Genomic DNA, 27,295 nt, shown 5'->3' with positions numbered 1-27,295 from the left:
CTACCTATTTTGCATAATTAATGAGAAAATACTAATTGAAAATACCACAATAGTAAATGATTGTAATTTCATTCTTGTATCATTAGGAAGCTAAGTAAAGGTGAACAATATCAGACAAAAATCATGCATGACAAGGCCTCATTAACATAATTTATAAGGAAATGTCTACAATTCCCTTTCAATTTGCTATTTTTAAGTCTATATATCCAGATTAAATTGCACTGACAGGTGACCTAGTTTACGGAGCAGGCTCCCTGTGAGACGTCCCTGGAGGACACATGTGATACTTTACTTGCCTGGTGCAGGGCTCTGTTTTGGGGTCAGGGAGGTCACACGGGCATTTAAAAACACAGCAGCCTTACGATCTAACGCTCTCCCTGTTGGAAGGTATAGGTTTGATAAAAACTGATTGATATGTCGACTATGAAAATAAGGGCATAATTGAAGCAAATACATTGCCAACAAATTGCCTTATTTTCTGTAGTAAAGATAAAAGTTATGATACCAATTAAGCAAAAATATTCTTACAGTGATTATTTTTATAACTCTTGGGAGAACTCGTGTAGGTATAGGTATGGGTTTGTTTTAAACTTTGAAAGAGAATACTAGTTACTCAAGAAGGTGATGACGGATCGTCATGATTTGTAGGGATGTACATAGTTTGAGTGATGATTTACATGATCGTATAAGAATCATGCAAATCAGGATCTGTGATGTGAAAAAGTATACAAACCCTTGCATTCCATCGTAGTCAATCACGTGACATGTAACTGAGAAAGAGAGGAATATTGATAGATATCAATTATGCAAACGAATACCTAATTTGCATAATTTATGACAAAATACTATAATTCCAGAGTGGTAAATGATGGGATTTCATTCTTGTGGCGTTTGGGAGATAATCAAATGTGGACGTTATCAGACATAAATCATGATGGCCTCATTTACATAATATATGAGGAAATGCTACAATGGCCCTCTTTTCTAAGATTTTACTTTAATGCTGTGTTTTGTGTAGAGAAAATGATCACTTGAAATTCATGCAATCGAGGACCTTATTTACATACTGAGTGATAAGCATTCACTCGAAAAGGCTAACATCGGTCGGCGAAGGTATGAGGTCGTGGAACTCTAGTTTTATAATGAAACTCTCATTTGAATAATTTTTATTCATAGGTGATCTTCTCCAACCAAGGCATATATGTCCAGACTCTCACATTTTGTGAAGACATTCGGATCCAAGTTATGGATCACATAAAGCTTTTTGAAAGGGTGTCAATAATTGAAGAGCAGCAGAGCTATATTGTAGTAGGATTCAGTACACAATGGCGAATAACGACGATTGATAGAACGTACGTCAACGATCTTACGACCTTTCCTAATCTATTGGAAAAATGCTCATTGTCATTCACAGGTGTTCACAACCAAAACCAGGCAACTGCTCAAGGTGATCGGCGATGATTCGAAGGTCACTCACATCTGTAATCTCTACATGGTATGACGTATTGTTTGTCGGGGGACGTAGACAAGTGTTGAAGCCTGAGAAGGCGGACAGCTCTAGAGTTTGCTACATGTTTACCATAAAACGCAAGCGACAAATTATTCGTAATTGTTGAGTGACCTTTCCTTCTTGCATGCCTTCATGGCGCCGCGCTCTTGTGCAACTTTTCTGCTCCTCGGTGCCATCACCTTAGCGGTGATCATGATTTCTGAAATTGACAAATTTAGTACCACATTCTACAGTGTTGAAGGTAAATAATGATCGACATGGCCTAGGGTAGCTCTGGCCTGACAAATCACACAAAGGCTTTACGGTTCGATAAAGCACCAGAGATTATAGCCAATGAAAGCCTTTTGGTTAGATAATTACAAATAGTTGATATAACCTTGGTTAAAGTAAAAACTTGTTAGATAATCACAGATAATTGATATAACCTTGGGTGGGTCCGGACTCTATCATAAAGCAGATCTAGAGATCACTTAAGACGTAGGGTTTACCTCTTTGAAACGCTGCGTTACACCACAGTTTCCTTTGGCCTACTCCTCGTCACCATCACCTACCGGGGATTATGATTTTTTTATAAGGAAGTTCTCATTTGAATAATTCTTATTCATGGGTGATCTTCTCCAACCAAGTCAAAAATGCCCAAACTCTCACATTTTGTGAAGACATTCGGATTCAAGTTATGGATCACATAAAGCTTTCTGAAGGGGTGTCAATAATCAGTGAAGAGCAGAACCAAATACCAAACAACTGAGTCACGCAACTGCTCAAGGTGATCGGCGATGATTCGAAGGTCATTCTACATGGTGTGCCGTATTGTTTGTCGGGGGGCGTAGACAAGTGTTGAAGCCTTGGAAGGTGGACAGATCTAGAGTTTGCTGCTGACCACGGCCGCGGGAAGATCAGTTTGGAGACGTCCGTATCTTGGTCAACACCTGTACGTCTGTACAAGGAGGTTTAAACCTTCTTAGTCTGTACAAGATCCCGACCAGGAGAGTCCAACAGCCCACAACTGTAAGTTATGTACCATCGTGTGTTCCGCTTATACCCCAATTCCACTTGCCGGCGCTATCGCCGCACTCTCGCTGCGATCTAGAGCGCAGCAAGAGCGCCGACCTACCCGAAAACGTGCTCAAGTGGAATCTCACTGGCTACCAAAAGGTCTGGCTAATCTGAAGTCGCAGAGAGAGCGCGACGAGAGCGCTGTCCTAGCGGAATGGTGCCGGGGTATAACCCCTGGGTATTACTTATTACTTATAATGAAGAGCCACTATTGAACTACGAACGTCTACATCTGGCATGGGAGGTCACATTATAGCCCGAGAAACATTACAGCTTGCTTAGGGCCCTGTCACACTTGTGCGTATATTCAAGTGCACGTGAGTTGATTCAAGATACACCACTTCAAGAATGAAATTTGTTTGAACTACAGTTGAGACCATTGAATCCTCCAAATTTTTCAGCGCTCTCACTGCGCTCTAGGTCGCAACGAAAGCGCGGCGAGAGCGCCGTCAAGTGGAATGGGGGTATTACTTCAGTCACTTGGAGAAGCGCGCGCCTCGTCGATTTTTCACGGCCGACGCCGACTTAACAGTGGGGACGTCACGATTGGAACGTCACGGTTCAATCTTTGGCCTCCACCAGGCCTTCCTACACGGAGTACGGATCGTGAAATTCGGCAAAAATTGAATATTTGGCCAGGAGAGTCAGTCCACGGGCATCCCTTCCTCCGGTCAACGCGCGTCCGATCTCGGTAGCCAAACTCCCCTGGAAAATTGTATTTCCCATTATCCAGTGTGGTCCGGCTGGTAGCATTCTATCCTACCAACTAACAAAGCAATCTGTAAAACTGTGCGTCGACTATTACCGTATCGCATTTGACTGTGGTTTGTTGTTCTAACGACACGAAAAAGGCGCGGTTTTCGTGTTCGGTCGTCGCCTTTTTACGTGTATCAACACGCCTCGTCACTTTTAAGTGTATAAATTAGAAGGCTCCTGACTATGTTGTTTCGTAACGTAGTTCATTGGGGATTAGGATTTAGGCTCTTTGACCCTGATGATTTTTTTTTCGATAAATGTTTTTCCATTTATCGCAATACTGTCGTGCATTGGTAATTGACACGTTTTATTTACGTTTTTGCTTCTTGTCAGCCCCACAATATGTTATAAAACGCTAGGTTATGCATATCAAATCTTCCAGTTAGCGACATGATCATATGTCGACGACCATTTCAAATGTCGACGACCGTTTACGAGACGCGCACGCGGGTCGACGCTCGACTGTGTAGGGCGCGTCGCGGCCTCTTGTCCCGCCAACGTAACCCCCAACCCTCGGAGGACGTGCCGAGACAGTGGTTTTCGCGGCAAACCGTCAGCTGTGTATTGTACTTTGTACTTTCTACGCGGACAAGACCTATCTGAAGTACTCAGACTACTTAACTCAGATATTGAGCCCAGTGATTGTCTTTTGTCAAACCTACCGTGTTTCGACGGCCATGCCATTTTCATTCCACACAAATTTGAATTATTTGCTATTGAATACCTAGTAACGTTCGGCAAGCAGGGGGGGCCTGCATGTCCTTTCCCGTAGAGAGTAATCGGCCGTTTTGATTCCACGTAATATGTAGCCGGTCCGTTCTTTATAAGCCTAGAGCGTAATCAGTTTTTTTACGTAGAGCGTAATCGATAGCTTTATTTCTACATATTACGTAGCAGCTACATGAATTTACCATAAAACGTAAGCGACAAATTATTCGTAATTTTTGAGTGACCTTTTCTTCTTGCATGCCTTCATGGCGCCGCCCTCTTGTGCAATTTTTCTGCTCCTTGGTGCCATCACCTTAGCCACATGTTAGCGGTGATCATGATTTCTGAAATAGACAAATTCAGTGCCATATTCTACAGTGTTGAAGGTAAAGAATGACTGACATGGCCTGGGGCAGCTCATGACAAATCACATGTGCACACAGGCTTCACGGTCCGATAAAGCGCCAGGGATTATGGCAAATGAAAGCCATTGCAAATCAGCGAGGCTGGTCCGGATGCTAAAGTTAATGACCAGCAGAGATCATTTGTACGTAGCAGGGCTCAATTCACACGGGTGAACAATTGTGACTGGTTACATAATTACAGATAGTTGATATAACCTTGGGTGGGTCCGGACTCTATCATACAGCAGAGATCAGGGTTTACCTCTTTGAAACGCTGCGTTACACCACAGTTTCCTATGGCCTACTCCTCGTCACCATCACCCTAGCGGGGATTATGTTGTTTTATAAGGAAGTTCTCGTTTGAGTATTTTTTTTTCATAGGTTATCTTCTCCAACCGATTCACAAATGTCCAAACTCTCACATTTTGTGAAGACATTCGGATTCAAGTTATGGATAACATAAAGCTTTCTGAAGGGGTGTCAATAATCAGTGAAGAGCAGCAGAGATAACTAGTAGTTGGGTTCGGTGCACAATGGCGAATAACGATGATTGGTAGAACCAAATACCAAGCAACTGAGTCACGCAACTGCTCAAGGTGATCGGCGATGATTCGAAGGTCATTCACATCTGTGCTCTCTACATGGTATGACGTATTGTTTCACGGTGGGCGTAGACAAGTGTTGAAGCCTGAGAAGGCGGACAGATCTAGAGTTTGCTGCTGACCGCGGCCGCGGGAAGATCAGTTTGGAGACGTCCGTATCTTGGTCAACACCTGTACGTCTGTACAAGGAGGTTTAAACCTTCTTGGTCTGTACAAGATCCCGACCAGGAGAGTCCAATAGCCCACAACTGTAAGTTATGTACCATCGTGTGTTCCGTTTATACCCCAATTCCACTTGCCGGTGCTATCGCCGCACTCTCGCTGCGATCTAGAGCGCAGTGAGAGCGCCGACCTACCCGAAAAACGTGCTCAAGTGAAATCTCACTGGCTACCCAAGGGTCTGGATAATCTGAAGTCGCAGAGAGCGCGCGACGAGAGCGCCGTCCTAGAGAAATGGGGGTATAACTCCTGGGTATTACTTATAATGAAGAGCCACTATTGAACTACGAACGTCCACATCTGGCATGGGAGGTCACATTATAGCACGATGAACATTACAGCCTGCTTAGGGCCCTGTCACACTTGTGCGTATATTCAAGTGCGCGTGAGTTGATTCAAGATACACCACTGATCAAGAATGAAATTTGTTTGAACTACAGTTGAGACCATTGAATCCTCCAAATTTTTCAGCGCTCTCACTGCGCTCTAGGTCGCAACGAGAGCGTGGCGAGAGCGCCGTCAAGTGGAATGGGGGCATTACTTCAGTCACAGAAGGGGAAGCGCGCGCCTCGTCGATTTTTCACGGCCGACGCCGACTTTACGGTGGGGACGTCACGATTGGAACGTCACGGTTCAATCCTTAGCCTCCACCAGGACTTTATATATGGAGTACGGATCGTAACAATCGGCAATAAATTGAATATTTGGCCAGGAGAGTCAGTCCACGAGAAGGTTAAGCCCCTGTCACATTTGTGCGTATATTTAAGTGCGTGTGACTTGCGCATGGACATTTTTTTTGGTTTATGTAAAGTTTGCAGGGAAGAACTTGTTTTCTACTTCGACCTAACGTCGTGCAGTCTAGATATCGAACCAAAGAAATTGCTTCTTCGGCTGCAAACTTAACCTAAAACAAAAAGTTGTTAATATGCAACTCATGCGAACTTGCATATACGCACACGTGTAACAGGGCCCTTGCATCCCTCCCTCCGGTCAACGCGCGTCCGATCTCGGTAGCCAAACTCCCCTGGCAAATTATATTTCCCATCATCCATCGTGGTCCTGCTGGTACCATTCTATCCTACCAACTAACAAAGCAATCTGTTAAACTGTACGTCGACTATTACCGTATCGCACTTGACTGTGGTTTGTTGTTCTAACGACAGGAAAAAGACGCGATTTACGTGTTCGGTCGTCGCCTTTTTACGTGTATCAACACGCCCCGTCACATTTTAAGTGTATAAATTAGCACGCTCCTGACTATGTTGTTTCGTAACGTAGTTCATTGGGGATTAGGATTTAGGCTCTTTGACCCTGGTAATTTTTTTCGATAAATGTTTTTCCATTTATCGCAATCGTCAGCCCCACAATATGTTGTAAAACGGTAGGTTATGCATATCAAATCTTCCAGTTAGCGACATGATCATATGTCGACGACCATTTCAAATGTCGACGACCGTTTATGAGAGCGCACGCGGGCCGACGCTCGACAGTGTAGGGTGCGTCGCGGCCTCTTGTCCCGCCACCAGCTACATGAATTTACCATAAAACGCAAGCGACAAAGTATTCGTAATTTTTGAGTGACCTTTCCTTCTTGCATGCCTTCATGGCGCCGCGCTCTTGTGCAATTTTTCTGCTCCTCGGTGCCATCACCTTAGCGGTGATCATGATTTCTAAAATAGACAAATTCAGTACCATATTCTACAGTGTTGAAGGTAAATAATGATCGACATGGCCTGGGGCACCTCCTGACAAATCACACAAAGGCTTTACGGTCCGATAAAGCGCCAGGGATTATGGCCAATGAAAGCCTTTGCAAATCAGCGAGACTGGTCCGGGTGCTAAATTTAATGACCAGCAGATATCATTTGTACGTAGCAGGGCTCAATTCACACGGGTGAACAATTATGACTGGTTACATAATTACAGATAGTTGATGTAGCCTTGGGTGGGTCCGGACTCTATCATAAAGCAGATCTAGAGATCACTTAAGTCGTAGGGTTTACCTTTTTGAAACGCTGCGTTACACCACAGTTTCCTATGGCCTACTCCTCGTCACCATCACCTTACCGGGGATTATAATTTTTTTTTAATGAAGCTCTCATTTGAATAATTTTTATTCATGGGTGATCTTTTCTAACCAAGTCATAAATGTCCAAACTCTCACATTTTGTGAAGACATTCGGATTCAAGTTATGGATCACATAAAGCTTTCTGAAGGGGTGTCAATAATCAGTGAAGAGCAGAACCAAATACCAAACAACTGAGTCACGCAACTGCTCAAGGTGATCGGCGATGATTCGAAGGTCATTCTACATGGTGTGCCGTATTGTTTGTCGGGGGGCGTAGACAAGTGTTGAAGCCTTGGAAGGTGGACAGATCTAGAGTTTGCTGCTGACCACGGCCGCGGGAAGATCAGTTTGGAGACGTCCGTATCTTGGTCAACACCTGTACGTCTGTACAAGGAGGTTTAAACCTTCTTAGTCTGTACAAGATCCCGACCAGGAGAGTCCAACAGCCCACAACTGTAAGTTATGTACCATCGTGTGTTCCGCTTATACCCCAATTCCACTTGCCGGCGCTATCGCCGCACTCTCGCTGCGATCTAGAGCGCAGTGAGAGCGCCGACCTACCCGAAAAACGTGCTCAATTGAAATCTCACTGGCTACCCAAGGGTCTGGATAATCTGAAGTCGCAGAGAGCGCGCGACGAGAGCGCCGTCCTAGCGGAATGGTGCCGGGGTATAACCCCTGGGTATTACTTATTACTTATAATGAAGAGCCACTATTGAACTACGAACGTCTACATCTGGCATGGGAGGTCACATTATAGCCCGAGAAACATTACAGCTTGCTTAGGGCCCTGTCACACTTGTGCGTATATTCAAGTGCACGTGAGTTGATTCAAGATACACCACTTCAAGAATGAAATTTGTTTGAACTACAGTTGAGACCATTGAATCCTCCAAATTTTTCAGCGCTCTCACTGCGCTCTAGGTCGCAACGAAAGCGCGGCGAGAGCGCCGTCAAGTGGAATGGGGGTATTACTTCAGTCACTTGGAGAAGCGCGCGCCTCGTCGATTTTTCACGGCCGACGCCGACTTAACAGTGGGGACGTCACGATTGGAACGTCACGGTTCAATCCTTGGCCTCCACCAGGCCTTCCTATACGGAGTACGGATCGTGAAATTCGGCAAAAATTGAATATTTGGCCAGGAGAGTCAGTCCACGGGCATCCCTTCCTCCGGTCAACGCGCGTCCGATCTCGGTAGCCAAACTCCCCTGGAAAATTATATTTCCCATTATCCAGTGTGGTCCGGCTGGTAGCATTCTATCCTACCAACTAACAAAGCAATCTGTAAAACTGTACGTCGACTATTACCGTATCGCATTTGACTGTGGTTTGTTGTTCTAACGACACGAAAAGGCGCGGTTTTCGTGTTCGGTCGTCGCCTTTTTACGTGTATCAACACGCCTCGTCACTTTTAAGTGTATAAATTAGAAGGCTCCTGACTATGTTGTTTCGTAACGTAGTTCATTGGGGATTAGGATTTAGGCTCTTTGACCCTGATGATTTTTTTTTCGATAAATGTTTTTCCATTTATCGCAATACTGTCGTGCATTGGTAATTGACACGTTTTATTTACGTTTTTGCTTCTTGTCAGCCCCACAATATGTTATAAAACGCTAGGTTATGCATATCAAATCTTCCAGTTAGCGACATGATCATATGTCGACGACCATTTCAAATGTCGACGACCGTTTACGAGACGCGCACGCGGGTCGACGCTCGACTGTGTAGGGCGCGTCGCGGCCTCTTGTCCCGCCAACGTAACCCCCAACCCTCGGAGGACGTGCCGAGACAGTGGTTTTCGCGGCAAACCGTCAGCTGTGTATTGTACTTTGTACTTTCTACGCGGACAAGACCTATCTGAAGTACTCAGACTACTTAACTCAGATATTGAGCCCAGTGATTGTCTTTTGTCAAACCTACCGTGTTTCGACGGCCATGCCATTTTCATTCCACACAAATTTGAATTATTTGCTATTGAATACCTAGTAACGTTCGGCAAGCAGGGGGGCCTGCATGTCCTTTCCCGTAGAGAGTAATCGGCCGTTTTGATTCCACGTAATATGTAGCCGGTCCGTTCTTTATAAGCCTAGAGCGTAATCCGTTTTTTTACGTAGAGCGTAATCGATAGCTTTATTTCTACATATTACGTAGCAGCTACATGAATTTACCATAAAACGCAAGCGACAAATTATTCGTAATTTTTGAGTGACCTTTTCTTCTTGCATGCCTTCATGGCGCCGCCCTCTTGTGCAATTTTTCTGCTCCTTGGTGCCATCACCTTAGCCACATGTTAGCGGTGATCATGATTTCTGAAATAGACAAATTCAGTGCCATATTCTACAGTGTTGAAGGTAAAGAATGACTGACATGGCCTGGGGCAGCTCATGACAAATCACATGTGCACAAAGGCTTCACGGTCCGATAAAGCGCCAGGGATTATGGCAAATGAAAGCCATTGCAAATCAGCGAGGCTGGTCCGGATGCTAAAGTTAATGACCAGCAGAGATCATTTGTACGTAGCAGGGCTCAATTCACACGGGTGAACAATTGTGACTGGTTACATAATTACAGATAGTTGATATAACCTTGGGTGGGTCCGGACTCTATCATACAGCAGAGATCAGGGTTTACCTCTTTGAAACGCTGCGTTACACCACAGTTTCCTATGGCCTACTCCTCGTCACCATCACCCTAGCGGGGATTATGTTGTTTTATAAGGAAGTTCTCGTTTGAGTATTTTTTTTTCATAGGTTATCTTCTCCAACCGATTCACAAATGTCCAAACTCTCACATTTTGTGAAGACATTTGGATTCAAGTTATGGATAACATAAAGCTTTCTGAAGGGGTGTCAATAATCAGTGAAGAGCAGCAGAGATAACTAGTAGTTGGGTTCGGTGCACAATGGCGAATAACGATGATTGGTAGAACCAAATACCAAGCAACTGAGTCACGCAACTGCTCAAGGTGATCGGCGATGATTCGAAGGTCATTCACATCTGTGCTCTCTACATGGTATGACGTATTGTTTGTCGGTGGGCGTAGACAAGTGTTGAAGCCTGAGAAGGCGGACAGATCTAGAGTTTGCTGCTGACCGCGGCCGCGGGAAGATCAGTTTGGAGACGTCCGTATCTTGGTCAACACCTGTACGTCTGTACAAGGAGGTTTAAACCTTCTTGGTCTGTACAAGATCCCGACCAGGAGAGTCCAATAGCCCACAACTGTAAGTTATGTACCATCGTGTGTTCCGTTTATACCCCAATTCCACTTGCCGGTGCTATCGCCGCACTCTCGCTGCGATCTAGAGCGCAGTGAGAGCGCCGACCTACCCGAAAAACGTGCTCAAGTGAAATCTCACTGGCTACCCAAGGGTCTGGATAATCTGAAGTCGCAGAGAGCGCGCGACGAGAGCGCCGTCCTAGAGAAATGGGGGTATAACTCCTGGGTATTACTTATAATGAAGAGCCACTATTGAACTACGAACGTCCACATCTGGCATGGGAGGTCACATTATAGCACGATGAACATTACAGCCTGCTTAGGGCCCTGTCACATTTGTGCGTATATTCAAGTGCGCGTGAGTTGATTCAAGATACACCACTGATCAAGAATGAAATTTGTTTGAACTACAGTTGAGACCATTGAATCCTCCAAATTTTTCAGCGCTCTCACTGCGCTCTCACTGCGCTCTAGGTCGCAACGAGAGCGTGGCGAGAGCGCCGTCAAGTGGAATGGGGGCATTACTTCAGTCACAGCAGGGGAAGCGCGCGCCTCGTCGATTTTTCACGGCCGACGCCGACTTTACGGTGGGGACGTCACGATTGGAACGTCACGGTTCAATCCTTAGCCTCCACCAGGCCTTTATATATGGAGTACGGATCGTAACATTCGGCAAAAAATTGAATATTTGGCCAGGAGAGTCAGTCCACGAGAAGGTTAAGCCCCTGTCACATTTGTGCGTATATTTAAGTGCGTGTGACTTGCGCATGGACATTTTTTTTGGTTTATGTAAAGTTTGCAGGGAAGAACTTGTTTTCTACTTCGACCTAACGTCGTGCAGTCTAGATATCGAACCAAAGAAATTGCTTCTTCGGCTGCAAACTTAACCTAAAACAAAAAGTTGTTAATATGCAACTCATGCGAACTTGCATATACGCACACGTGTAACAGGGCCCTTGCATCCCTCCCTCCGGTCAACGCGCGTCCGATCTCGGTAGCCAAACTCCCCTGGCAAATTATATTTCCCATCATCCATCGTGGTCCTGCTGGTACCATTCTATCCTACCAACTAACAAAGCAATCTGTTAAACTGTACGTCGACTATTACCGTATCGCACTTGACTGTGGTTTGTTGTTCTAACGACAGGAAAAAGACGCGATTTACGTGTTCGGTTGTCGCCTTTTTACGTGTATCAACACGCCCCGTCACATTTTAAGTGTATAAATTAGCACGCTCCTGACTATGTTGTTTCGTAACGTAGTTCATTGGGGATTAGGATTTAGGCTCTTTGACCCTGGTAATTTTTTTCGATAAATGTTTTTCCATTTATCGCAATCGTCAGCCCCACAATATGTTGTAAAACGCTAGGTTATGCATATCAAATCTTCCAGTTAGCGACATGATCATATGTCGACGACCATTTCAAATGTCGACGACCGTTTATGAGAGCGCACGCGGGCCGACGCTCGACAGTGTAGGGTGCGTCGCGGCCTCTTGTCCCGCCACCAGCTACATGAATTTACCATAATACGCAAGCGACAAAGTATTCGTAATTTTTGACTGACCTTTCCTTCTTGCATGCCTTCATGGCGCCGCGCTCTTGTGCAATTTTTCTGCTCCTCGGTGCCATCACCTTAGCGGTGATCATGATTTCTGAAATAGACAAATTCAGTACCATATTCTACAGTGTTGAAGGTAAATAATGATCGACATGGCCTGGGGCACCTCCTGACAAATCACACAAAGGCTTTACGGTCCGATAAAGCGCCAGGGATTATGGCCAATGAAAGCCTTTGCAAATCAGCGAGACTGGTCCGGGTGCTAAATTTAATGACCAGCAGATATCATTTGTACGTAGCAGGGCTCAATTCACACGGGTGAACAATTATGACTGGTTACATAATTACAGATAGTTGATGTAGCCTTGGGTGGGTCCGGACTCTATCATAAAGCAGATCTAGAGATCACTTAAGTCGTAGGGTTTACCTTTTTGAAACGCTGCGTTACACCACAGTTTCCTATGGCCTACACCTCGTCACCATCACCTTACCGGGGATTATAATTTTTTTTTATGAAGCTCTCATTTGAATAATTTTTATTCATGGGTGATCTTTTCTAACCAAGTCATAAATGTCCAAACTCTCACATTTTGTGAAGACATTCGGATTCAAGTTATGGATAACATAAAGCTTTCTGAAGGGGTGTCAATAATCAGTGAAGAGCAGCAGAGATAACTAGTAGTTGGGTTCGGTGCACAATGGCGAATAACGATGATTGGTAGAACCAAATACCAAGCAACTGAGTCACGCAACTGCTCAAGGTGATCGGCGATGATTCGAAGGTCATTCACTTCTGTAATCTCTACATGACGTGACGTATACTATTGTTTGTCGGGGGGCGTAGACAAGTGTTGAAGCCTTGGAAGGCGGACAGATCTAGAGTTTGCTGCTGACCGCGGCCGCGGGAAGATCAGTTTGGAGACGTCCGTATCTTGGTCAACACCTGTACGTCTGTAAAAGGAGGTTTAAACCTTCTTAGTCTGTACAAGATCCCGACCAGGAGAGTCCAACAGCCCACAACTGTAAGTTATGTACCATCGTGTGTTCCGCTTATACCCCAATTCCACTTGCCGGCGCTATCGCCGCACTCTCGCTGCGACGTAGAGCACAGTGAGAGCGCCGACCTACCCGAAAACGTGCTCAAGTGGAATCTCACTGGCTACCAAAAGGTCTGGCTAATCTGAAGTCGCAGAGAGAGCGCGACGAGAGCGCTGTCCTAGCGGAATGGTGCCGGGGTATAACCCCTGGGTATTACTTATTACTTATAATGAAGAGCCACAATTGAACTACGAACGTCCACTATTATGATCTACCCGAAAAACGTTCTCAAGTGGAATCTCGCTGGCATGAGCCGGGAGGTCACATTAGAGCCCGATAAACATTACAGCTTGCTAAGGGCCCTGTCACACTTGTGCGTATATTCAAGGGCGTATGAGTTGCGCATCAACATTTCTTTGGTTTAAGTAAAGTTTGAGGGGAGGAATTTGTTTTTCACTTTGACCTACCGTTGTACAGCCTAGTTACAGAACCAAGGAAATGATTTCTTCGGCTGCAAACTTAATCTAAACCAAAAACATGTTTGCGCGACCAAAATTTCAAATGTCACTTTCATGATAAACCAAAGGTTTGACGGATCACTAAAGGAATTCCAGAGATAAAGAATACATTTTTAACGTTTTGTGTGTTTTGCTGTCTTTTAATTCATACCTTTACCTCTTGTATGATATTTGATTTATGAAATCAAGGGAAAAACAAATTCACTTTTGGTCGCTGCACGGTCGCTCAGCGTGTATCTTAAGTTATATATATTTTCAACTAGTTTTTTTTCTGTGTTGTCTGTCCTGTAACTATAGCTTGCAATAGATATCTTTTATCATGCTACGTTATTCTAGAAATGTAAATCATAAAATTTTGAAACACTTCAACACGTTTGAGTTACGCATCAACATCTTTTGGGTTTAAGTAAGGTTTGCGGGGAAAAATTTGTTTTCTACTGTGACCCACCGTTGTGCAGCCTTGTGATCGAACCTAAGAAATCACTTATTCGGCTGCAAACTTAACCTGAACAAAACATGTTAATACGCAATTAATCCATGCGGGCTTGTATATACGCACAAGTGTGACATGGGCTTTACTTCATCAGTCACAGGGGACGCGGGCGCCTCGTCGGTTTTTCACGGCCGAATTATCCATAGCCTCCACCAGGCCTTCCTACGGGTCCTACGGGGGTAAGGATCGTAAAATTCGGCAAAACATTTACTATTTGGCCAGGAGAGTCAGTCCACGGGAAGGTTACATCCCTCCCTCCGGCTCGTAGGAAATCTAGGTCCGATGCTGAAAATAATGTTTGTAGCGTTTGTGTTAATACCTGTTCTTCAATTTCCATCCTTAGCAACTTAATTCCTCCATTGCGTTGACCCACAAATCGATCTGGAACTTCAGCAATTATCCCATAGGAACCAATACTTAAAGGAGTCCTAAACTCTAGAAGGGAGTGATATTTTCCACTAGATTATGTATCAATGAATACATAACCAGCCAACTTTTTACAGAATTCCGCTTGTGGTGAATTACACAATGTGTGTTTTGTAAAATAATATGTAACTCACTTAACCCGTGCAGACCTTACCCATGTATTCCCTATACGTATACTCACTACCTTCACCGTGAATATTTTTGGCATGAATTGTCACCATCCTCATTGTCTGTTATTTTCCATGTAGCCAAACGAACTGTGCCAAGTATTTAGGTAATCATTCTCACTCCTTATGACTCTTATTCCAGGTGAGCTAACCTGGTTACACGATGGACCTGAGAGTGTCGGTACCCGTGGGGCTGCTAGTCCTCATCATTATAGGCACTGGCGTGACTGGTCAAGGTTAGAGCTTGTTCCAGACATTTTCATACTAGTTGGTTTCTAATATCATTGCAGCAGTCTATAACAGTATATTACGGGAGCGTCCTCAGCATGATACACTCTTTTTCGCGCTCGAATTCACGGCGCTCCACCGCTACTTGCCAGAGAGTGGTCTGGTTTGATGAATGAATTTTTAACACATTCATCTAAAAATGTGTTGTCGATAGTAGTAATGGCGGGAATTTTATACCTGTACAAATATGTATGTTTCTTAAAGGTGTACAAACCCATGCATATATCATGTAAATTTCGAGGTAATGATTTCCATAATCAAACTATTTCATGGAGGTACATGTATGAAGTCTCCGATCCTAACTCTTATTGATTGTTTGGTTATTATCTCCATGAAAAATGGCGTGTCTGTACATGTGTGTGTGTGTTTCCGGACTATTGTAGTCAGCATAACTCAAGAACCTCTGGATGGATTACGATGATATTTGGTATGTGGGCGGGTGTTGTGAAGCCAAAATTCAAGGTCGATTTTTGGCCCCCCTGGTATGTGACCTTGGTACTGCAGCAGAACGTCAAGTTTTGTATCTTTTGACCTGGACGTGCTATGGTCTTAATTTTTTAGTGGCAGATAGCTTGTGATGTAATGAAGAAGTGGTGAAGGTTTGGGCCCCTAGCAGCTTGCTTTGGAACTGCAGGGGCGCTATTGTGAAAATCTTCTATGGAAAATAACTGAACAAAGGAACAACGGATTTCCATGATATTTAGTATGCAGGTAGCTTAGACAGAGATGTACACAATAAAATGCAAATTATGCTAATTGGGACTAAATTTGCATAGCTAATGAGGAAAATCTATATTTGCAGTGTTTTCCATTATAAGACTCAAATACATGTAACATATGTAGTTAATGGAAGGTGGAGCATCAACCAATTATGCAAATAAATTCCTGATTTGCATTATCAATGCAAAAACACCGAAATTCATCAAATTGGAAAATTATTGGACTGTCAATATTGCAACATGTGTAAGTAAGATAAAGGTGTTTATGATTAAGCATATATTATGTAAATGTGTAAGTCATTTGCATAAATGGAATTGTTCATGGAGATATGAGGTCGCGGAACTCTTGTTTTCAGTTGTTTTAGGTCATTTTCGGCTGTTTGTTGTCAGCTCAGTTTGTTTCAAATAAGGAAATGTGTCCTCGCGTTGTTTTAGGGTTACGATAATTTGTGGGACCCCTAGCTGTTTATTTATGCATATTCTAAACAATTCAAAGGCTAACCACCTGTCTTGTACTCAGCTGTTTACTATAAAGGATGCCACTTGTGACAAAAACCTCTTCCTGAGGTCTACCTCCCAATTGGGTGGCCAAATTATTTCAACCGATTCTATCAACTCTTATTTTTTCAGATCCATGCAGCGACTACATTGTACTGAATGAGGCATCGAGGAACGTCCAGCAGGTGAACGACGGTAGCGCGAATAACTGTGATAGAGAGTTTAACGGAGAGTGGTACCGCTTCATGGGTCCTGCCGGAAATGCCATGCCTACAGAGGCGCCACCGGACGTGTTCAGATGCGGCACCGATGCCCCGATGTGGATGAACGGACAACACCCCACCCTTGCTGACGGCGAGGTCTCGCGCCAGGCGTGTGCCTACTGGAGCGGTAACACCTGCAGATGGCACACAACCATCCAGGTGCGGGCCTGCAGTGCCGGCTACTTCGTGTATAAACTTCCCGCGGCTCCTGTATGCAGCCTGGTCTACTGCGGGGAGTCGGTAACTTGTGAGTGAATCACAGCTTCCTAGCTTTGAACTGGAATAGGCTCTTGATCCAGACGAATTATATGTCACTCCATATGTATGGAAGGTAAAATACATTGCTTTTCCTTACATTTCCACCTTTTGCCATTTGATGAAATGGATTCCACTCTGGCCTATATCAGTCAACTGACATGAAATTTGGCAATGAGGTTAATGAGTGGGCAAATACCTGCGGATCCCTTTTTTATCTAAAGTTTTTTTTTTATCATACAGGCCTGTAAAGCCGAAAAAAGTATTTCATGTGCTTCTGCGCCTAGGTATTAAACCAGAATAATGTGAAATTCGGTGCCTTGATGTCCATAGGTTCACAAGGCTTTATTCACATTTTGGCATTCACTACTTTCAGATTATTCATTTTCTGATTTTTTTTAGAACATGAATATATATTTCAAGTTCCTGTGCCGTGGTATCACTTATCACTAGTCCTTGAATTTGAAGGCGGGTGGTCTGCCTGGCACCCATGGTCTTCCTGCAGTGAGACATGTGGAGTTGGTGAGAGTAAGGGGTATTTAGGGCATACCCTCTCAACAGACGTACTTCCAGATTGTTCCAAACTACATTAAATCTTTTTTTTTCCATGCAGTCGATGGTTTAGGTTTGTCCCTGTTCACTTAAGGGGTATTTGGGGCATGCCCGCTTTCACGAGACGTACTTGTACTTTGCTCTTTAGAGCCTTAAATATGTTTTCGATGTTACATGTAGTTGATGGCGGTTGGTCTGACTGGGGCCCATGGTCCGCCTGCAGCGTGACATGTGGAGTTGGTGAGGAGACTCGGGACCGAACCTGCACCAATCCTGCACCAGCTAACGGTGGAGCGGAGTGTGATGGACCACATCAGGAGGTACAAGCATGCGACACAGGAGTGTCATGTCCAGGTAACTCTCCGTTATACAGTATTGTTGTTCGAATTCCTGCATCACCTAAATATCTAATCTCATAGCATCATAATAACAAAATAGGTTTGTCCCTGTTCACTTAAGGGGTATTTGGGGCATGCCCTTTCAAGAGACGAACTTGTACTTTGCTCTTTAGAGCCTTAAATATGTTTTCGATGTTACATGTAGTTGATGGCGGGTGGTCTGACTGGGGCCCATGGTCCGCCTGCAGCGTGACATGTGGAGTTGGTGAGGAGACTCGGGACCGAACCTGCACCAATCCTGCACCAGCTAACGGTGGAGCGGAATGTGATGGACCACATCAGGAGGTACAAGCATGCGACACAGGAGTGTCATGTCCAGGTAACTCTACGTTATACAGTATTGTAACAGTTGTTCCTGCATCTCCTAAATATCTAATCTCATAGTATCATAATAACAAAATAGGTTTGTCCCTGTTCACTTAAGGGGTATTTGGGGGCATGCCCTCTTTCAAGAGACGTACTTGTACTTTGCTCTTTAGAGCCTCAAATATGTTTTCGATGTTACATGTAGTTAACGGTGGTTGGTCTGACTGGGGGCCATGGTCCGACTGCAGTGTGACATGTGGAGTTGGTGAGGAGACTCGGGACCGAACCTGCACCAATCCTGCACCAGCTAACGGCGGAGCAGACTGTGTGGGACTGGCTCAGGAGGTACAGGCCTGTGACACAGGGGTATCTTGTCCAGGTAACTATAAGTTACATGTACATGTATATTGGAACAGTAACTGTTGTTACTGCATCTCCAAAGTAAAAGCCTCCTGTAACAAAATAGGTTTGTCCTGTTAGTCCTCATAGATACAAGTCAGAAGAATTCCTTCCCCACAGACGTATATTCAGTTTGTTGCAGCAATAATCTGTTTCCCATGTATATGTAGTCGATGGCGGTTGGTCTGACTGGGGCCCATGGTCCGACTGCAGTGTGACATGTGGAGTTGGTGAGGAGACTCGGGACCGAACCTGCACCAATCCTGCACCAGCTAACGGCGGAGTGGACTGTGTGGGACTGGCTCAGGAGGCACAGGCCTGTGACACAGGGGTGCCCTGTCCAGGTAACTCTTAGTTATACAGTATTGTTGTACATAAAGTATTCTTCTCCTGAATATATAATCTTATGATATTACAATAACAGAATACGTTAACTTTGTCCCTCTTCAAGTAAGGGGTATTTAGGGTATCAGCCCTGTCAATTAGTAGGAAGTAGAAAAGAAGCAGTCCACACGTCCATAACCGCATATGCAACACCCGGCTTATCATTACCTGTGCCAAGAAATTTAATGCTGCTTTGGTTCTGTAATGGATTGAGGATGGAAACATCTAACTCTACAACTTAATGATATTTGGTAGATTTTGTATGGGAGTATAGGAGTCGGCAAAAAATGGACAAGTTTGATTTCTTGACCCGAGTGGATCCATTATTTCTTTTGTCATGAATGTTATGTTTCCTTCGCCATGAATGTTATGATATGTGATTTTTTCGCGCCCCCCCTTAATTTGCATCTTTGAATAGAAAATGAATTCTATTTCTATTCTACCTCCAAACATCAAGTTCCACTCACATACCAAATATCAAGACAATCAACCCAGGCATTCTCTAGTATCTTGACAGTACTATCTATATTGTCTCGTCTCCTTCTTTCGCATTGCCAACAGATTGCTCGGACCAGTACCCTCGCCTCCACCCTGCCAGGAACTTCGGCAGATACCAGGACCATTGCTTTTGGTTCTCTCCCAGGCGCAACCGACGGCTGGACTACAGGGCAGCCCGACGAGAGTGTGAGTCCCATGGCGGGACATTGGCTATGATCAAAAATGCTGGTGTACAGACATTCATCAGGGACCTCCTGAAGAAACGTAGTCGTGGAAGAACTCAAGGGTAAATAATCTAATAGTTGATATGAAACATTTCTTAAAGATGACTGGAATCAGATGATAAGTGATGCTTAGTAATCCATTTATTCTTATGCCTTCCTCTACGTCATCTTACAACGTCTGCACTTTATTTTGTGTGCATGCCCAAACCTAGATTTCTTTTCTGACTTTTTACAGATCATTAGCGGACAATTGGGATAGATACACATTGTAAAAGGGTCCTTCTTAGAAAAAATATCACCTTACTTTTTATGCATTTACATGCGTTACTCAAGCAACTGGAATGATTTTGGAAACACAGTGGATTTATGCAATTTCATTAGCTCCTGTTATACATAATTAGTATCTCACTGCGTCAATCATCAGATTCACTTAAGCTATCTTGAAATACAAAAATAAATGAAAGAATTCCCGTCATTCAACAGTATAATTTCATTATTATGGTTTGTTCTCACCAATCATTCAAATGTGATCTACTGTCTGAAAAGTCTGACCGTTTCCAAATTGTATCTAGTTGCTGGGATAACTGTGACATTGCGAAAGAGTTTTCCTTCATTTTCCTTCACATAACACAATAAAACCCATGTGTCTTTATTCATTCATTGATTCTTTTATCTTAGGAAGTATTGGATTGGCCTAGATGACCTGACCGAGGAGCATGTGTTTGTGTGGAGTGACGGGAGCCAGCTGGGAAGCTATCGCCCGTTCCATTCCAACAGCCATCACAAACTCAGGGACTGCGTGGTACTGTGGAAGAGGAGGGTTTGGGACCGCGTGAATTGTGGCGCGAAACTGCGCTACATCTGTCAGCTGGGTGAGCAAGAAGCTTATGTATGATACTATCCAGAGACACTTTCACTGCCATGGTAGTATGCAGTAATGAGCAAATATTGTGTCTGCAGCAATATTGTCCAGAAAAAAAAAAGACAAAACCATCATTCAGTAGGCACATATCACACTATATATAATTATGTCACACTTCATGTATCACTTACTTGTCTAAGAAACTATAAAAGAGTTGAATTCTTTCAAATGTCACAAATCAGTCTCTGCTGATTAAAATCCTTTCTGGGCTGAAGGAACTGGTATGATTTAACACAAAAAGGAGGAATAATCAATGGCAAATAAAGAAATAAGTTGGTCAGACAGAAAACAAAACTACTAGAAATCTGTTAAATGATTCGTCTAGCTAGACTTAAATGATTTGTCAGAGGAGCTATAGCTAATTTGCTCTTTTGGACCTTCACTGACTTGAATATCGACCATTCACTGGCAAATGCATTGTTCACCATACTTTTGTCAATTTCTAGCACTAGACACAAGTTCAAAGTGCAATATAGAGCAATAGGAATGTTGAGACTACAAGTTCTTGATGTACCTTCTCTATGAAATATATGTTTAGTATCACAATCTGACATTAAATGTGTTGTGTACTCTGTTGCCTCTTACAGACTACAAGGTGAACAAGTAAGATGATGATGTCCATGACGTCAGCCTAACAACCTTATGACGTCAGAACAACAATACCAGAATATTATCAGATTAAACACTTTGACTCAATATGTAACAATGTAATACTGATCTACTTGCTTCAGAAGATTTCTTTGAAGCATGCAAACTAGACGAGTCTGGATTCCCGGCTAGAATAGTGGAAATCTTATAGCTCCTGTTTGCTCCTCCAAATCCAATCGTTCACCAGTCAAGTAGTCTGACACCAACAGAAAAAAGCTATCGGAGGAGCGAACCGGGGCTACGATAAGATTAAGAACTGGATTCCATGCATGATGCTCTTCACATATGCAGAGTAGAATTTCTAAAACGATTCATTTGGTTATTATGAACCGGATACCTGGTCTCACGTTCAGACTATCCACGTACAAGCACCTTTGAAATATTTTTTACCAATCTCATAATCACATAACCATATCTATTATATCTTGTTTTTGCATATCCGCACAGGGTCAGATAACAATAAAAACATTATCTGCACTACCCACATTTGAGGAAATATGGATCATACTGAAAACTGTTTAGAAGCCATTGCAATTATATCAAGTCTTGTGCATTCTATAGGTGGTAACACTAACGCCAATACAACAAGTCAATACAGTCAACAAAAATCCACAAACCCCTATTTACCAAGTACATTGACTGGTTCACGTTTCATAAGAAGTGCTAGCAAAACTCAAATTTTACCCGCATTAACCTGCATATTTTAGTTGTATCGAGCCTTGCAGTAGGTAAGTAATACCAATGTTATACGTAATATTGATATATCATATCATATTATATATGTTATATTATATTATATCATACCAGTATAGAATCAGAAAGAGGTAAAATTTCAAAAGTAGAGCAATAGAATGACGAACTAAAAGGTACAAATGTAGATTGTAATAGCACAATGTACATGTAACAACAAATGTGAAAAAAACTGAAATGGAGTATACTTGGAACATGGAAGATCCAGAATATGTTGCACTGCCAGCCAATTTAATGGATACCAGGCTTGTTCGGAGAGAACACGTACAATGTAATCTGCCATGGTTGTAACATCAGTCAACTGTCAATGGATAGAGTGTTATTGTGTGGCAGTCAAATTTGTTCTTTTGAGAAAAGCCATCATAGCATAATATAAATAATGATATTTCATATGGGTCACATGTTAGGTTAATATATATATAACGTTATATCTATCTAAAGTATCTTGGTATAGTGGTACAGGTTAGCATGTACCCAGGATTTTCTTGCTCTAGTTTGATTTCTTTGGCACCTTAATTACACATTTCGCATTAACGTGCAAACTCAATCTAATGGATGACGCTCTGCATGACACTAATTCACTGTCTTATTCAACTCAGCGTTCAATGGATCCGGACCCCAAAAAATTGGCTAGTGTTCAGAATTGGACAAACTGACACCAAAACAATGACTAATTCCAACATTCTGGTACTTAGAACCAGGGAAAACATAATGAGTTGCATACTGTACTTTGAATATTGATATCTCGTCAACTATCTGACGGTGATTCTGCGATGTCATACATACATGTACTCAATACCATACAACATATAAAAGGTCAATCTATAAAAAAACACAGTAGGTGCCATACAATTATAATCTGCAAAATTAATGTTTTGGAAACATTGTCTAAATCAATAAGCGTACAGATGTCATCCGTGAAATAAACATATAGTGATCAATTATGATTTCAATAAGGTGTGGTAAGAGGACATTATATTAGCACATTGTATAACATTTTGTCTACAACTCATCTAATACATTAATGAATTGAATGTGATCAGCTTTAAATTCTACTTAAAGGCAGAATGCAAATGTTGAGATGATATAGGGTTATATTATTAGAAGAATAAAAAGGAATTAGCACAATTCAGAACATATCAGAACATTTGATATATATAGTCTATGTATATACATTTTGCCATATGAGGAAAAGATATTGTGGTTTTGCAGAGGGTTGGCGATCAGACGTACATGTTTCTATTCAAAGGCCTTCAATATTATAAAACGGAGACAAATGTATCTTTTTCGGACCACCTTTCTAGCATTCTATGTTGTGTCCCTTTAAGTAGGCTGGTTGGATAAAAGGGGGGGCAAAATGAGGAGAACCGAAAACATTGAGAGGATCACATCGGTTTATGACAGCACTTAAGATCTGTACTATTTTCAATACAATAGAAATAAATAAGGTGAATGTAATTTGTTTGTCAGTGTGTATTTTCTGTTTCATGTAAATCAGAATACCATAGTTTCGTTGGGAGCAGACCCAAATTGATTTTGTCTCTAAATGACGTCGACAGTTCAGTGATTGGTCGTGTTATGGCCAGAAGACTGTACATTGAGCCTCTGATCTAATCCCCTCATATTGGGTTACTACATCATTCGAGGTGATCATGACTGAGATACCATGTGCCAACCCTCTGTGTTAACTGTGGCAGTCTGTGCGTGAGTACGGGATACTGCCCGGAATAACGTGTACAATGACTGTGTATTATATCTCCCTCAAACCAGTGGAGGAAGAAGAGGGGCAGATTAGCAGACAGTTCAGAAAGTTTGTGCTATTCTGCAGAACGGCGAAACTACAATTAACATTAAATCATAATTTTACATCGTACACAATATTCCAATTACAAAGTCAATGGTCAAAAGAATCCAATTTTGCTTGCTCAGATGTCGCTGGGCTAAGCAGCATGAAATGAAATTTGGTACAGTGTATGTGGTTAGGTCTAGGCCAATCGTTTTTGGCATATGGATTTTACCCTACGGTTATCATTGGCACTGTTGTCAACATTACTAGATGGACTGGATAAGGGCATAGAATATCTATCTACAGTATTTCTATTTCTACAGTAACGTATCACAGTGTTATCTAATTAAGTTTAAAGATTAAGAAAATGCACACAGATAAAGCACATTTCTGACACCTGGTTTAATTCTATGACCAAAAGTGATACATTCCTACTTCTTATATTAGACTGTTAACGTTATTCCAGATGGTGCAACATTTAACGTAACGCTACTAGCAGTACGATCAATGGCATTAATATTCAGTTCAGAGTATCACCTTTAGTTCGTTACAATGATGTGCACAATATCCGTGCCTGGTAGTTCCTCAGTGCTGTTCGACTCTCTGGATCGAGCGAATAGAATTTTGAATAACTGTCTAAAATTACAAACATGTGCAGTTTTTAATTCACCTCCTGTACTGTAGATTACGTTATACACGGTTAAATGGTCATGCATACGTATTTTACCAATAGATTACTGTAAAGACAGAAAAGATTCTACAGTAGACTTCGTATACGTGCAGAAAAAAAATTTGAAGAAGGAAATTCATTTGAATTAAAAGACGTTTCAGATCTAAAGTTTTCCCTTCGAGGTGGAGAGACCGTCACATGCTAATTGTACTGATCACCTTTCATGTAAAGTCAAACTCACGAGTATAGGTTTTGAGACCTAAAAAAAGATCAAGCTGAGTGCTCTCATTATAAAACATTAGTAGCCAATAGTTGTACAATATTCGGTTATTACTTGTAAAATTTTTCCCTTCTAGCGCTATGCTTGAAGAACATAGACCAGAAAAAAATGCACAGTAACTGTCCAAAGTAGTCTGCAGACAAATGATAATAAAATCACTATGTCTGTCCGGCCACTTGCTTAACGCGATGGAAAAAACAATGTTTATCTGTAAATTCCCCCACATGCGCGGCACATGGCGTTCACGTGGTAAACGCATGGCCATTATGTTTTGCTGTGCAAAAATTAAAGAGATGGCTAAGGATCATACTTATGATGTTCTTAATTGCTAATGAGAACAGGCTTTGGCATAATACACCGCGACATGTGGACATGAGCCAAACCGGACGTAAATAGGTTCTGCACGTAAATAGGTCATGTGACGTTATCTGTTTTCTGACTAAATTAACAGAACTCTCGTGATGTCCTGACGTCATAGAATTACGTTGATGCTGACGTCACTGTACATCACCTTCTTAGTTGTTCACGTTCCCATCGATCTGGAAGAAGAACATATGCTCGTAAGAATATGGATCACTACATAACGGTCTGTTTATTCTACATGTTTGTTTGTAGGCTGGCTTATTGTATGATAAGTCGATTGCAAAATCTTGCCTAGGGGCTAACATCAAGTAGCGGAAATACAATAAGTCGAAACAATGGCAATGTACATGTAGGACGTGTGGCTAATCTAGTTTCAAATACTAATTGTCAAAATATAAATTTGTTGGATTTAACCGTTATTTTTGGGAAGCAGCGGAAGACGAAGCCCCACAAACACCTGGAGCCCGTCACATATCTTATGAAGCAGTTATACCGTATGTTAGGTCCTGCTCACCCATCTGGCAGATATACGGCATCTTAAGGTTGCACTTCACCAGGTTCAAACGACGCTGGCTCAGCAGCAAGACACAGTCCCGGTGTCTGTGTTTGCCCTGGTGCGACTGGAGGCCATGGTAGCCTCCAAGCGGGCTCCCGTCATTCCACAGAAAAACCTTTTCCGCGTTCAAGTCATCAAGACCGATCCAGTAACGCCTAACGTAGGATATTAACAAATTCAAGGGAAGCAAATATCTTAAACATTGTAGGCCAATTATTTCAGAAGTTTTTGTGGACAGACTACTGGACCCGCGACGCGTAGGCGACCTAGCTGCGTCCTAGATTGAATTTGAGTTAGCCTTGGCTTAACAATGGGAATACCATGCAAAACGTACAAGTATGACTAAAAAGACAACAAATCACATGAAGCGTAAAAAGATTCCTTTTTTTTTATCGATGAAATTCGTTTAGCGCGGTGTCAAATCGCTCGGTCGCAGCGAGGTGTGCAACGTGTCGCGGGTCCAGTGTCAGTGATAGGGGGGCTAAAATTAAACGAGCTGACGCTTGGGCCCCCTATCCACCAGACGGTGATTCTTGAGCGATTGTGCAGCGACCAAAGTTGGATTGGTGAATTATTGGTTTGACCCTTGATTTCAAAATTGGAATATTATGCAAGTTTTAAAAGTACATGTGTATGATTCAAAAGACGAAAAGACAACAAAACACACAAAACATATAAAACGACTCGTTCTTTATCTACGAAATTCTTGCTTTGGTTGCTAAGAGGTCGCAAGCAGCGCAGTCCATTGCGGAAAGGGGGCGTTAGAAATAGTGCTCAAGGTCAAAAGTGGAAAGGGGGCTTTAGAAAAAAAATTTCAACGTTGGTCCAATCATATCTTTATCAAAAGGAGGGATGTAGCGCATACGTTTTCATGCAATGCATTAGTCGTTTAATCCTAGATAAGATGTCAGACATCTACAATCGAATTCATAGACAGTAATGACGCTAGCGATACGTACAGACTACTAGTGGTGCTGGCCGCTGGGAGTTTTACAACTTTTTAAACGTATCGCTAGCGTTTTTACTGTCTATGAATTCGAAGAATTTTTCACAAGAATTTTTGCGACATATTGTGTATCCTTTGATGTACGTAGACGACGACATAAGACGCAACGTGTTCTAAGGTAGATTGACAATAACCTTGTCTAATTTACGTGCGACCCTCTAGCTCATTCTATACTAGGTACTCGAGTGTGTGATCTTGCAATTGTAAGCGTAACACTTCGTTAGAAAGCGTTGAAATATCATCGTTTATATCTGAGAGGTTCGTGTACACACAATGAGGGAAAGGGAGAGAGACGGACAAACGACAGAGAAGATGACACAAACACACCCGACCGAAATCAAAGGTCAATGTGCCCCCTGCAAAAGTCTAAAATGTCAACTACTTACTGAATCTTATTTGGCTCGTGAACAGGGCCAACCGACTTTCCCTGGTGTCATGTGATACAACAATGTCACCTGGCGATTGTTGTCCGATCGCCATAGGAGCGACTAATACAATCTACTAGACAATAGTGGAGGACAAATTCGGGATAGTATCCCAACCTCATTGAAAACCACAAGAGATAACAGTTGTTCATATGATGTCAGGATTTAGATGCGATTTATGGCATCATGACTAATTACTTAATACTAATCAAACAATTCGTAAAATGATGCTGTTACCAGTGAGGGCTGCCAAGGCTGACCCAATGTAACGAATTTTTCATTTTTTGTCTATGAATACAAATATACATTGACTGATTTGTCTTTACATCTCCTTGGAGTTAATGATAGTCAGCGCTGCGCT

The 27,295-nt window shown here is 42.6% G+C and overlaps 2 protein-coding genes across 4 annotated transcripts in view; one reads left to right on the top strand and one right to left on the bottom strand.

Moving 5' to 3' along the window:
- LOC136426647 (peroxidasin-like) overlaps positions 1 to 27,295 on the bottom strand; it is a 66,770-nt gene that overhangs the window by 34,524 nt on the left and 4,951 nt on the right. The window lies entirely within an intron of this gene.
- LOC136426651 (A disintegrin and metalloproteinase with thrombospondin motifs adt-1-like) lies at positions 10,223 to 23,306 on the top strand. 3 transcript variants are annotated; one of them, XM_066415371.1, is made up of 10 exons: positions 10,223 to 10,546; positions 14,887 to 14,980; positions 16,382 to 16,759; positions 17,500 to 17,673; positions 17,863 to 18,036; positions 18,229 to 18,402; positions 18,593 to 18,766; positions 19,368 to 19,590; positions 20,207 to 20,400; positions 21,038 to 23,306. In XM_066415371.1, exons 2-10 carry the CDS (start codon positions 14,908 to 14,910, stop codon positions 21,055 to 21,057), a joined length of 1,584 nt encoding a protein of 527 aa, XP_066271468.1. In that variant the 5' UTR covers positions 10,223 to 10,546; positions 14,887 to 14,907; the 3' UTR covers positions 21,058 to 23,306. The 3 variants fall into 3 exon arrangements, with proteins under 3 accessions (XP_066271468.1, XP_066271467.1, XP_066271469.1); XM_066415370.1 differs by lacking the exon at positions 10,223 to 10,546 and adding an exon at positions 12,902 to 13,124; XM_066415372.1 differs by lacking the exons at positions 10,223 to 10,546; positions 17,863 to 18,036 and adding an exon at positions 12,902 to 13,124.

The sequence above is a fragment of the Branchiostoma lanceolatum genome, chromosome 2 (genome assembly GCF_035083965.1).
Source record: "Branchiostoma lanceolatum isolate klBraLanc5 chromosome 2, klBraLanc5.hap2, whole genome shotgun sequence".
NCBI classification, from domain to species: Eukaryota; Metazoa; Chordata; class Leptocardii; order Amphioxiformes; family Branchiostomatidae; genus Branchiostoma; species Branchiostoma lanceolatum.
This window is presented reverse-complemented; position numbering and strand designations above follow the sequence as displayed.